The sequence below is a fragment of the Phalaenopsis equestris genome, unplaced genomic scaffold (genome assembly GCF_001263595.1).
Source record: "Phalaenopsis equestris unplaced genomic scaffold, ASM126359v1 Scaffold001085, whole genome shotgun sequence".
Classification (NCBI taxonomy): Eukaryota; Viridiplantae; Streptophyta; class Magnoliopsida; order Asparagales; family Orchidaceae; genus Phalaenopsis; species Phalaenopsis equestris.
The window spans coordinates 229,586-243,442 of NW_018165524.1; the positions used below are offsets into that span (position 1 = coordinate 229,586).

Below are 13,857 nucleotides of genomic sequence, written 5' to 3' on the forward strand. Positions count from 1 at the left end.
TGTTGATCCTATAGGAACTCAATTTCGAGCCCTCTACATGTTGGTCCTTAGCCCTTGCAACTAGAAGTTGAGTGCTTGGAACCACTCATGCGAGTTCTTTACAAAAATGAGTCACGAAGTGGCTTGAAGTCCTATGGGAGGTGGGCTCCATTACTAGTCCGCTAGGATGGTCAACCAGGAACTCCTAAAGCTAGATTATGGGTTCTAAGAGTAGAAGGCTAAGACCTCACTAAAATGAGGTCAACAAATATGCCCAAGTCTTTTTATGTCTACCTACGCCTTTCTTAACATAAGTCGAATCTAAAACATCTACTATCCTAATCGGATCATAAATTGGCAACATTTTACTCTAATCTTGTCCGCCACTAGAGCTACACCAACCCTATCACATATATATTCATACGGCATTTTGTCTTTAAGTGTCAAGCTACTCATACACCTAAGCATTCTCATCTCAGCAACGCTTAACTTTGTTTTATGCTTCTCTTTTAAAAGCCAACATTCTGCATCATAGAGCATTGCAGGTCTCACCACCTTCTTATAAAATTTTCCTTTAAGTCTTACTTTTACTGGTACTATTTCTATCACATGATAGGCCTGATGCATTCCTCCACTTCAACCAACCAGCTTGAATTATATTAATAACAATCCCAACTATATCACCATCCTTTCGAACAACAAACTCGAGATATCTCAAACATTCACAACTTTTAATGATTTGATCATCCATTGTTACAACTTTACAAGTCCACCACTACAGCTAAAACTACTAAAATTACATTCCATGCATTCGGTTTTAGATCTACTTAAACTAAGGCCTTTAGACTCCAATGTAGACCTCCATAATTCAAGTTATTTTTAAACTTTTTATCTAGTCTTATCCACAAGAAGGAAATTATCAACAAAAAGCATACACCATGGTACATCCTCCTGTAAATGTCTGGTAAGAGTATCCATAACTAAAGCAAAAATATGGGCTTAAACTGAATTCTTGATGTAATCCAACTAAAATAGGAAAATACATGGTCAATCATCCTTTTGTTCAAACAGAAGTGACAGCTCTAATGTACATATCTTTAATGACTCGAATATGAGTCAAATCAACACATTTCTTCTCTAGAACTCTCTAAAGGACTTCTCTTGGAATCTCATCATAAACTTTTTATAAATCAATAAACAGCATATGTAGATCATCCTTATTCTCTGCACTTCTTCATCATAAATGTATAATTTCCATAGACATTGTATAAATCCAAACTGATAATGAGAAATCTTTGTATCACTTCTTAAACTATGTTCAGGTACCCTCCCATAATTTTCAAGTATAACACATCAACCTAATTCCTCTAATTTGCATACTCTTGCGCATCCCTTTATTTTTAAAAATGGTGACCAAAAATACTATTCCTCCACTACTTAGGCATTTTTTAGTTTTAAAATATTATTGAAGAGTTTAGTAAGAAATTCTCAAATCTCCTAAATATTTTCACACTTCACTTGAGATATCATCAGGTCCTACTAATTTTTCATCCTTAATTTTATTTAGTCTCTTCAACTTCTTTTTTACTAATGTGACGGTAAAAATAAAACATTTTATTATTATTAATGATCTAAAGGTCACTAAGGTCAATCGTATTTTCATAAACTTCATTAAAAAATTTATCAAATTAGTTCATCCACCTACGTTGAATATCTCCATCTAAGAAAAACAATTTTTTATTTTCATTTTTAATACACTTTACTTAAATTAATTTTTAATGTTTCTTTTCTCTTTATTGGACTAGTTTATACATATATTTTTCTTTAGTATATAATTTAATATAAAAACAGAATTTTCAGCGTCACAAATTAACCTCTAAGGCTCTCTACCAAACATCTTATGTTTTTCTCAATTCTTCAAGTTTTTACATTTAAACCAATTTTTACAAAATTTTTTATATTTTAACTTTCATTGCACGTTATTATTCCACCACCAACTATTTTTATTCATAAAAAATTTTCCTTTTGATTCTGCAAGTACATCTTTTGTCACTTATTTAATAATGTTTGTTACTATATGCCACGTAGAATTAATTTCTTCATACACATCCAAATCTTAAAATTTACTCATAAAAATAATTTTATGTCTTTTAGGAGCCCCTATCTAATTCTATGATAATGTTTCATTGTATTTTTTATTATACAACTTCTCATCTTAAAATTCGGAACTAATAATCGATGATAAGTGATTAAATTTTCACTTGAAACGACCTTAAAATCTGTATATTCTCGATGATCTTTTTTTCTCATAATAAAATAATAAATGTTTTACGAGATACATTCTTATAAAGAATAATTTGTTATCTCTTTTCTCAAATAATGTATTAGCAGTAACAAAATCATATGTTAAAACAAAATCCAATATAGTTCAATCTTCTTCATTAATCACTTCAAAATCTTAATCACCATGAATACTTCTAAAATCTCCCACCACTCTACCAACATATCCATTAAATCTCCTCCAATAAAATTTTTTTCTTCAAAATGTATCATTTATATTAATTCTTCTACGTCATTCTAGAATTTTTCTTTTAAACATATATCTAAACCTACTTGAGGAACATAAACACTTATAAACTTAAAAATTTTAGTACTATAATTTTATCTCCAAGTATATTAATTTTCACAATGTTATCTTTCAAACTCTTATATATAATTATATTTATATATCATTTCTAGTGCAACTCTTACGTGAATATTAAAGTTTAAAACCTAAGCTATTAATCCCTTTAACATTTTTTCCAACCCATTTAATTTCTATAATACATAAGATATTTAATTTCCCATGAATCAAAATATCAACTAATTTCATTAATTTACCTGTGGAAATACTGATATTCCAATATTCTATTCTAATATTATGTTAAGAGGGCACCCAGCCTAAGGGCAAATTTGTCTTTTGAACGCCTAAGGGCAATTTAGTCGTTTGTTATTATTACTGTCGGGTATAAATAGGCTTGTTATGTCTAGGGTTAGGTTTATGCATGAAATTAGATTTCGAAATTAGATTTACCATCTCTCGAATTGTATGAAGTGGGAGAGATCACCAACTTCTCGAACTATAGATGTTTATTTTTTTGTATTTGTGTGAGTTGTTTGTAGGGCTGTCAAAAAAGTTTGTTGTTCGCGAACAGTTCGTGGTTGGTTCGTCAATGAGTTCGTGTTCGATTCGTTAGATAAGTAAACGAAACGAAAATGAACAATTTTTTTTTCTTTCGGTTAGTTAAACGAACTAAACACGAACAGTGATTCGTTCGTTCGTGTTTGAATCGATATTGTTCGAAATAAAAAATAATTTAAAATAATTATATATAAAAAATTTATGATATTTTAAAAAATATTTATATAATATAAGTTATATGATTAATATAATATATTATTTATATATATTAATATTAGGGGTGTCAAGCTGGCTCATCGTTCGCAAACAGCTCGTGTTTGGTTTGTTCGTTAAGAAACAAACACGAATAGTGACTTCACGAACAATTTTGAACACAAGTTTATTTCAAACAAACAAAATTTCAAATGAGCCGAACACGAACACAAGCTCTATTCGTTCGTGTTCGATTTGTTTACACCCCTAGTTGTTTGGGTTATTGCAATAAAAATCTCTTTGCCCTAATTTATACAAAAATTTGGGTGGATTTTTACATTGAATCGTGTCAAAGTGGTGTCAGAACAGTTTCTAGGAGATTACCAACAAATTCTAATCGATGCCAACGGGATTGCCAAAACAGTTGCGACCCAGGAAGCAACAACCGGATCGCGACATGGATGCGGCATTCAACGGGATTTGAGCATGGTGGAGAAGGATCACAGCATGCAAGCGGCATCACCTCGTGAAACAGTCACAATTGACGTACTCAGAATGAATCGCGTCATGTAGAGACCCTCGGATTTGATACAGAAGAAGGATCGCAGTGTGTCGATGGCATCCCTGTGTGAATAAGTCGTGATTGAAGTACCCAGGAGGAATCGCCGCGTGCAGAGACCCTAAGATTCAATATAGAAGGATTGCGGCGTGCAGGCGGCATCACCTCGCGAAACAGTCGCGATTGAACCCGAGAGGAATCGCGACGTACAGAGACGCTAAGATTGGATAAAGTCATGATTGCAGTTGAAGGGATCGCGGAGTACAGAGCTATTGTCAATCAATCTAACGCTGAGCCTTCTAGCGTGATCACGACGTTCGAGCCTTCGTGAGTAAATCCTGCGATTCTAAATATCCGGGAAGCATCGACAAGATTGACTTACTGGTGATACATTTCAGCATTAAGTAATTTACGTTACTTAATCAAAATTTTTTTAGGAAATAATGGTAGCCAAGAAAGTAGATGATTTAGAGAAGTTAGAGGAAGAGATGAGCCAAATAAAATTTGGGATGGAAGAAAGGTTCGTTGTCTCATAGAGGAGAGGTTCTCGTCCATGAAAAATCAATTGGAGGATCGATTCGAGAGCATGGAGAAAATTCGAGAGATGCTAAAGAGGCTCGTTGAGATGCAATCCAAGAATCTGTCGACAACTCAATTTGCAAACCCTAACCAAAAGTTGACTGAAGAATATGCGGCAAAATCGAAAGAAAAATAGATCAAATTTGAGAAGCAAGAGGAAAGCATCCACCATCATGAATCTCCTCTCAGAGCTCTGATTAGGGGTGGATTAGAGATTTCTAATGGAAGCGGTTGGGTCGAAACGTGGAGAAAGGATTATGTCTGAGGTGTGGAGGAGCGCAAAGAAGAATGGAGAGAAGAAGGGAGGGAATATGGCTACAATCGAAGAAAGGAGTTTTACCGACGATATATGGGGGAACAACGGAAGAATAAGAGGTTAGAGTGGAGATGTTGGAGTTTGGAAGTTGAAGACGACATGGGAGGGTGTATCAGGTTGAGCAATATTTCGTAGTTGATGGGCTAAATGGGAGGAAAAACTCATGGCAACAGGATTGTGTTTGGAGGGAAAGCCTCAATTTGGTTTCAGTGGAGGAAGACTAGATACCTGATTCGTTCGTGGGAAGAATTAAAGATTGTTTATTGGAGTGTTTTCGAGTAATTCGGTAAGAAGACCTAAACGAGCAATTCTATGTCTTAACTCAAGAGGGGACGATCATGAAATATAATGAGATAAATTAACTATTATCGAGATAACTGTGGAGGATTTCTAAAACAGGACTATAAGGAAATTTCATGAAGGGCTTAAAACCCGACATACGGGCAGCACTCAAAGTACTAAGACTGTGGTGATTGATGGAGATGGTGGAGCTATCCCAGATGATGGAAGACAAGAACCAAATGAAGAAAGCCAACAGGAGCATCACAGATAGAGTGTCATATAGAACTATTGCGATCACGACAATGTCAAAAGCTCAAAAAGTAGAAGTCCAGAGGAATGTTGTACGGGACACAAATAATGGCCCACGACCGGGAGCAACACTCAAGCGTCTTATAGAGAGAGAGTCTCGAAGCAACCCAAGGGATTATGATTTCAGTGTGATGAGAAGTTTGCCCCAGAAAACCATTGTAAGAATCGAAGATTACAAGTTCTCATAGAGCAAGAAGAGGAAGCAGAGAATGAAAAAATAAAGACAGCAGTTGTGGGGAAGGATGAATACTCTTTTTTTCCCACCTTGAGGACAACGAGTCTTTTCGGTATATGACTAAGGGCAATTTAGTCTTTAATTATTATTATTATTATTATTGTTGTTGTTGTTGTTGGGTATAAATTAGGATCATTATGTCTAGGGTTAGGTTTATACATGAGATTGGATTATTAGTTCCTACCTCTTGAATTGTAGGAACTCGAAGAGATTGCATTCCTCTTGAACTGTAGGTGCTTATCTTTTGTATTTGTGAGAGTTGTTTAGATTATTGCAATAAGAATTTCTATTTACCCTTGTTTCTACGAAAATCTGTGTGAATTTCTACGTCGAATCACATCATATTAGTTTTATAGACTAACTTATTTGTCTGCAATCATCTGTAATGTGAGAACTCTTGTTTATTTGGCACTTCACCCGAGCATCAATATAGCCGCTCTTGCACACTTTTCACTGTATTCAGGTCATATAGTGGGTCGCTTTCAGGGGACTCCTTAACATTTACACAAGAATTTAAAAGATTCATGTCAAATAAATTTTAAGTATATAAATAACAAAAAAATGAGACATTTAGTGGAATTGTTTTCTTAATGAAATTTTCAAATTTCTTTTCAAAGTTATGGTGCTTAATTGAATACCAATTTCTTCAAGTGAGATGCAAATGTGTCTACTAATTTCTAGTGGAAAAAATATTCATGTGATAGTGTGAGACCTATAAATTTTGTATTTCATGATCTCTGGCGTATTTCTCTTATGTGATTAATGACATTAAACATCGGTCATCTGATGACCCAGTTAGGGGAGTAGATATTTTAAATTTGACTTATATTAAGAAAGATAGAGGTAGACCTACAAAGACTACGTATAGAAAATGAGCCTAATTTATTAGAATTAAATGAAAATATGACACTCGGTCGGACACAATGGAGACAAAGAATTCATATAGCTAACCACAATGTTGAATGAAAGCTTGTTATGGTTTTTATATATAATTCATAATTAATCTTTGCATTTATTCTTCATTTTACTGGAATATAACAGACAAATTTTAAATTAAGGGGTGAACTCCTATGGAAATATAAATTTATGAGGCTCCCATTTCTCAATTAATAACTTTGGATTAATCAATTATTTATTTTTTTTTCAAATTTCTTGTATTTTTAGCATCAATTGTTTTAATTGGTGATCTTTTGATTCATGTACTTCTAATCTAAATTGGCTTTTCAAAATGTGCATACAGTTGTGTTAGGAACACAAGAACCTAAGAAATCCTCTATTAAATTAGTGTAAGAGCTAGCAGTTGCATCATGATGTCAAGTAGAAGTATGACGTATGATATACAGATAAGCCAACCAAAAAAACAGCAAATAAAATTATTTCAACAAAATTAGATATTGTATGGTTCTAAAAACCTATAAAGTATGCAACAAGAGGTTTTGAATTATAATCCTGCGCTTTAAAAAACATGTATAATTTTCAAAATAGATCAATAAATTCGCAGGAGTTCTTTTAAATGATAATTTGTTTGATAATCAAAATAATAATAATAATAATAATAATAATAATAATAATCAAATGAGTCAAAACTAGTAGAATATGTTCAATAACTTTGCAAGTTGTTGCTACAAGGTTTGATCTCAAATGTAAATTTAAGAAGCACCGTTTGCTATTCATTGATTACAAGAGATGTATGATAGATTTAAAGATTACAACAAAGGTGAATATTTTTTGCCATAAATATTGCAATTAAATATCATTTGCCTATAAACTATCATATTATTGTCATTTTCCTGGAGTTCTTGAGCGAGCAATTAGGGATGACATAACTACAATGAACCAAAAACAGTGTATGAGGCTTTAAGCATAATTTTAGGTATTAAAAAACATCACAATGATCATTTTGTTATAAGGATTGTTGCACACATGCTTACTCCTAAGTAAAACTCAATAACATCTCATCTAAAGCCTGATAGAAGCATGAAAAATCACATGTGATTAAATCTAACTTTATTGCAATCCATGAACTTTTTGTTCAAATGTTATAGATGCAAAAAATTATTTGTAGATACAATATGAACCTTGAACTATGTCGTTCAAATGAAATTCATACCTACACCATAATATTTTTGTGAACTGAAATATATACTTGAGGAAGAGTTCAAATTTGAATTTGAAATTGAAATTGAGTACGGACTAATATACAACTTAATCTTTCAATAGAAAATTGCCTCTACTCCCAAATGTGAAGCAAGCTCAATCAACCTAATATAGTTGATGAACCAACTAATCAAGCTGATAACAAAAATTATGATGAATAATTTTCTAATATAATTCATGTATCAAATGATTGAACTGAAATTGATTGCTTTAATTATTGGTTCCATAATACAAATTCATAAAATGAATCTTATTTGGGGGGGTGTGTGGTTTAACTTTTGTGAATATTTCAAGAAATATATTAATGATGAATGCTAAAAAAAACAATTTAAAACTCAATCTTACTAGTCATTTCTAAAGATGTCTAACTCATCACAACTCATACTTAAACAGCTTAAGTAAAATTTATTTTGATATATAATTTGTCTAAATAGGTATATCATAATTACCTGGATTGTACATCTTTCAACTTTCATTTCAACTCTTTCTTTATAAATTATTTGTAGGCCTTCATTAGCATCCTCTAGTATTTGTTTCATATCATATTCATAATTTATATTATTTGCATGAAGGTATTCGCATGAAATGGATTCTTAATTGCATCAAAATTCAAAAACTTCAGACATTAGTCCAATCTTTAATGAATCTAATTTGATTTTATATATCATGAACTGCAATTAATGTCTTCAACTCCTCCCTTGTCCTCATGAACTTGCACCCAATAATATGCTAAACAATTAAACATATCTTGTTCTTGAAGATATATTCAATGATGAAATTGTGTCAATAACAAATGGTAAATTCCATAAATATCTTTTACTTTGCTTTTCAGAACATTACCATACATCCATTTACTTATTGCTTTCTTACTGTTTTTCAAAAATTTTGATAGTGGGTAGCTACTGTGGAGAATATATCTACTATAGTGTGGTAACTATAAGAAAAACTATTGTCCGATTTTTCTCTATATATATACAGAGAGAGAGAGAGAGAGAGATTCAACAAAAGGACCCTAAATTGCAAAAGCATATCTTTCACATCCTGATAAGCATGATTGATATCATAAGATAAACTTGTCAAAGTCAAATCTACCTGAGTTGGGTATATTTGATGGAAACCAACTAACCTATATTCATCAAAAATATCAAGCAAATCAGTAAAATGATCACCACTTTTATTTTATTTTGTAATTTCTAAGTTCATGGTTATGAATGTATTTCACCTTCAATTATTTAGACATGTCTATGATGATAGGCCCTATGTGGCCCAAATGTATTCTTTATTAATCAAATTCCTTGGTTTGGTTTGATTTCAGTTGGTTGGTTTAATTATTGGTTTGAGTATTTGATATATTGTCTGTTTTATGGCAACAAGAAACTTAATTAATGGTAATAGAAGCCTTCAAGTTAAGGGTTCATAGTTAATTAGTATTGCTTACTACTAAACATATTTGAATTACATGATTCTTCACTCTCTTACCACTAGCTCTTAAATGAGGATTCGCCCATGTTTATCAAGAGCAATTCTTCGGTCGATGATACTATCGTTTAGAAAATATGTTTATCCAAATCTGTTTTTCTTATCCTAATCCAATTGCTTTCGCGTGATTTCAGTAACATATCGCCGAATATGTAACAATATATTCAGGCTTATGTTCTCGCCATCTCCACAGGTTTCTATGGATGCTATAGATTGTCCATTATCCATGATGGATTACAAAAGTGTAATTGATTCACTGGTTTTAAATTTGAATAGCGCCCACCCCATGCATAGCAACATCCATCTACATAAAGGGGTAGATAGATGGTGAACTTGATTTTAAAAATGGGGAAAATCGAGACGCGTAATAAGACTTCTTGCTTGGTGAAAATATCACTCCATTTCAATCTTTTGTTAGTTGGGTTGGATACTAATCCCTTCGAGTGTGGTGCAACTAAGACTACCCAATTTGAAGGGAATTCAACTCCTCATACAAAAGTGATGCCTAAATTTGTTCTTTGTTGATGTACTACTTCGATCTTTTTTCTTCTTCACAATTAGCATGCATGTTCTTGATTTTGAAAAAAATATGTTACGACAGAGTTTTCAATTGTTGAAAATCAAGTTGTGGATTTTTGGTGTTTTACAATTATTCACTGATTTTCCTTGGCTTAATCAATCATTAAATTATTATTTAGAATGGATTTCTAGCATTTTCAAGTTCACATCAAATGAAAGCTAGTAGCTTTTTAAATTGGTTATCATTTAAATGTGATATTTCAATCCAAATTGTGTGTTTTCATAGATCAAATCACTGCATCTAGTTGAATCTGGATCTCTAAGCCCAAAGACTTCCTACATCATCCAAACATTGATCAAATGAAGAAAATGATCTCGTCTCAAGCAATACTTTAGGAGTTCAATCAAACCCTGATCTTGGTTCAGGTGGTTTCGAGGTTGGAAAATTGAAAACCTAAGAGACTTAGAAAATAAGGATTGTGACAAATCGTGCATGAAATTCATGTGTGCATATTGGTAACAAGTGCAATAAATACGTTAAACTTTAAAGTCACTTAAAAAATAAATAAACTGCTAGCACAAAATCACTCCCAAAAGGCAAAGGAACTAGGCTGAATAAGCTTCAAGCAATCTATAAGGATTTATGGAGTTACGAATTAAAGTTCCATTTGGGGTCGAGTAATTCAGGCGGCACGGCCACAAACCGCGAAGCTGAGAAAAAAATTTTCGTTTGGATGTTGCGTTCGTGTCTGCCCGCCGCTAAAATAGGCGAAACGCGGGCCGCGGGATCGACCCCACGGCGATCGGCTTTGACCTCTTTGCCCTGTGCTCCCTCGCGAAGCCCTCAAAGTCACCATGCCCCTCGAAGCCTACGCTCGCTTGACGCCGCCCCGCCAGCTACTCGATTCGAGGATGTGAGGTAGAAGACGAAGCTTACGACATAGAAAGGAACGCCTTATGGGAGAGAACCGGCGATCAAGCTAATTGGGAGGAAGATATCGCTGATGGAAAAAGGTGGCATAGTCGATTCGGAGGAGGAGAAGGTGAGGTTCGAAAGCTATGGGTTTCAGAGAAACCGGTAGAGGGGGAGGGACATGGGCGAGGGCTTCAGCCATAGAAAGGGAAGTGACGGGGGATGCAGGTGAGGGTTTTTTATTGTGATATTAATTTAACTTTATTTAAGTTAAATCTTATTAATTTAATTGATTATAAACCAATCACTAATTTATAGATTATCAGATTAATTATAATTAGATAAATTTAAATATATTTATTTAATAGTTAATTAATAAAAAGAATATATATATAACTTTTAATTATTTAATAGAAGAAGGTTTACATGCATATCAGTAAAAACTCCTGCTATTTTGTATTTAACACCTAAAAATATATAATATTACGACTATAGCACGCTAAAATTGTTGTTAAATGTGTATACTGCTTTGTCACTGTCCTCCACGATGTTCGCTCCATCCCTTGACGGAATGCTAGAAAAAACTTCTTAGGACTTCCTCTGGTTGAAATCTTCTAAAATATCAACTATGTGGTATTCACAGTTATGTTTTAAACGGCTTTACTAAACAGGGACAGAATGGTCATTTTTTCAGAAACAACTATCACACAACTGTTTTCACACAGCCGCAACAAACAGACAGTCAGCTTCCCTGCAGCAGCCTTATGTTACTGGGGCAGCGTAGCTACAGTTGTGAAGCTGCAACTGCGCCAAACAGACCCTAAGATTATATGTAAGAATTACTCCAAAACTCCTCCACAAGGAAATTCCTTTTATAGTTCAGGAATCCCCCCATAAATTTGATCTCAGCGATATCAAGATGAAAATAATAAAAATCCCTTTATTCAAAAGAAACTAACATAAGCAATCTCCAGATCTTACGTATTATGTATGTATGAGAATTATACGATGACATGATACATAATCAAGCAGATAAAGCACATAAGCACTCACAACAAATGACTGCTACGATACTCTAATTATGTCAATATACATAATCAACGGCGCCAACCATTAATTAAGAATTTGTTATTACAATATGTAGTCTCGATTGAAACTTAAGTTCAAAATTGGAAATTAAGCAGGTAAAACAAAAAAGCACCATGGCCTACGATAGCCTAGCTTATATCATTGAGAAAATTCTAAACTAAAAGCAGAATAACCTCCAAAATGCTACAATCAGTAGTCTTATCTTAGACTAAAGATCTCAATGAATTTGCTCTTAAACCTTTCACTGTCTAACATGCTCTCCGTGAAGCATCTATAAAATAAGAAGCTAATAAGGTAAGCCAAACATTTCTATTAAGTAACTAGAGTCTTGGAAATGGTCTGCCTAGTCTACTAAAAACAACACCCCAACAAATAGCTAGCATCATCAAAGTAACAGCTTTGTTTTAAAGTTATGAATTAAAAAAAAAAACACCTCGGCGTTGCTTAGATGATAAACCTCCCGCAGTTGTTAAGGTATTCATTCGATGGAAGCTCACATCCACGGTAAGCAAGAAACGTGTTTCTAATGGCAAAGAAACGCAGCAAGCAAACCAATCGCACAAATAAAAAGGATGCAGCTAACAGGGGTAGCCTTGCCAAAAAACACGCCTAGTCAATAGCATTTATACATCAAAACCAATTTTATCCCTTCATAAAAAAAAAAGGGGGAATCGCAGAGGAACAGCTAGCGGTGAAGATATTGAGCAAGAGAAGAAAACCTAGGCCAGCAAGAACTAATCCTTGAAACCAAGAGTCAAACAGACATGAGAGCTTACTATTCTGGATTCATAGCGGAGAATCCTGTAACCTCACAACCTCGACAAAAGCCCTAGGGAATCGCCTCGAAGAGAGGAGGGAGGAGATTGAGAAAGCAGAACTGGTAAGAGTTTATTTAAAGGGGAGTGGATGCCTCGTCACCGAACATCTAACCCACGACCGCTCGGCATTAATACCAAACTAATTTTACATATTTGTCCCGCTGATTTTGCACGTGGACATCCTGATATGAAAAAAGGCGCAGTTACAGTATACAATCTCACATTGTAAATTTTCAAATTTATATACATAACATTTAAATAATATTTAAATTATTAGTTTTACTTTAAAAATAAAATTATTATCCATTTTAAAAATAAGGGTCTTTTTGAGGCAGATGTAGCTTAAGTTGTTGATATGTAACTGATATGGATAAGCTGATTGGCTATTTATTTTGTGTGTTTGGAAAATAGTTGATTTGCAGTTGTTTTTATGTTTCTGAATAAATGATAATTTGCTCATGTGCATACATAATATTGTTATGTATAGAATAAGAAATAATTATAAAACGTGCATCACATAAATGAGCAATCGAGCACCTAACACCTTATATAAAGCACATAACAATGCCCAACATTTATTTACTAATGATCATCACAAAATAAAGCCAAACATAATTATTTCTATGATTTCGGAAAAAAATAATCAAAATAGAGAAAAAAATCAAAGCCCACAAAAAACATCTTATCAATTTACTACATTCTACATTTAAGAATATGAAAATAAAAATAAATAAATAAATAAATAAAATCATGATCATACTATTCAACATCAATACTTACAAATGTTGCTTGGCCTATTGAATTTTGGTTATATACTACTTCAAACTCTCTAAAATAAGAAAATATTTAGAGATATTACATTAAAGACATTATAACTTTGCGTCACCATCCTGGAAATATGAACTTCCTGAATAAACAGGATTAGCTAAAGAATACCATTATAGATTATGCTTGCAATTTGCAATTAATGAAAGCACCAAACAGTATATATTGTGTAAATTAAAAAAAAAGGTATTATCTCTTCTTTGGCTAATAGTAGGTGTGATGGAGATATAATGATGTTCCTTAAGTGCAGGAAGGTCTGATTCTACATAATCAAAATTACCTTTTACGTTTGATACTGTGCGTGAAATGGGTGGGAGGAAGGGAGAGAAAGACGAGAGTTAGACGGCTAGAAGTGGAGTGAAAAGGGAAGATATAAGGGAGTTTTTGATATCATTGGAAGCCTCAATCCTGCAGTTGTCTTCTCA

The 13,857-nt window shown here is 33.2% G+C and overlaps 1 protein-coding gene across 1 annotated transcript in view; it reads right to left on the bottom strand.

Moving 5' to 3' along the window:
• Positions 1–12,713, bottom strand: part of LOC110033076 (ras-related protein RIC1) — a 39,427-nt gene extending 26,714 nt beyond the window's left edge. Inside the window, exon 1 of the mRNA XM_020736939.1 lies at positions 12,566–12,713. Within this exon, the coding sequence (XP_020592598.1) occupies positions 12,566–12,579 (14 nt within the window). The 5' untranslated portion in view covers positions 12,580–12,713. The remainder of the gene's footprint in view (positions 1–12,565) is intronic.
• Positions 12,714–13,857: the final 1,144 nt, after the last annotated feature.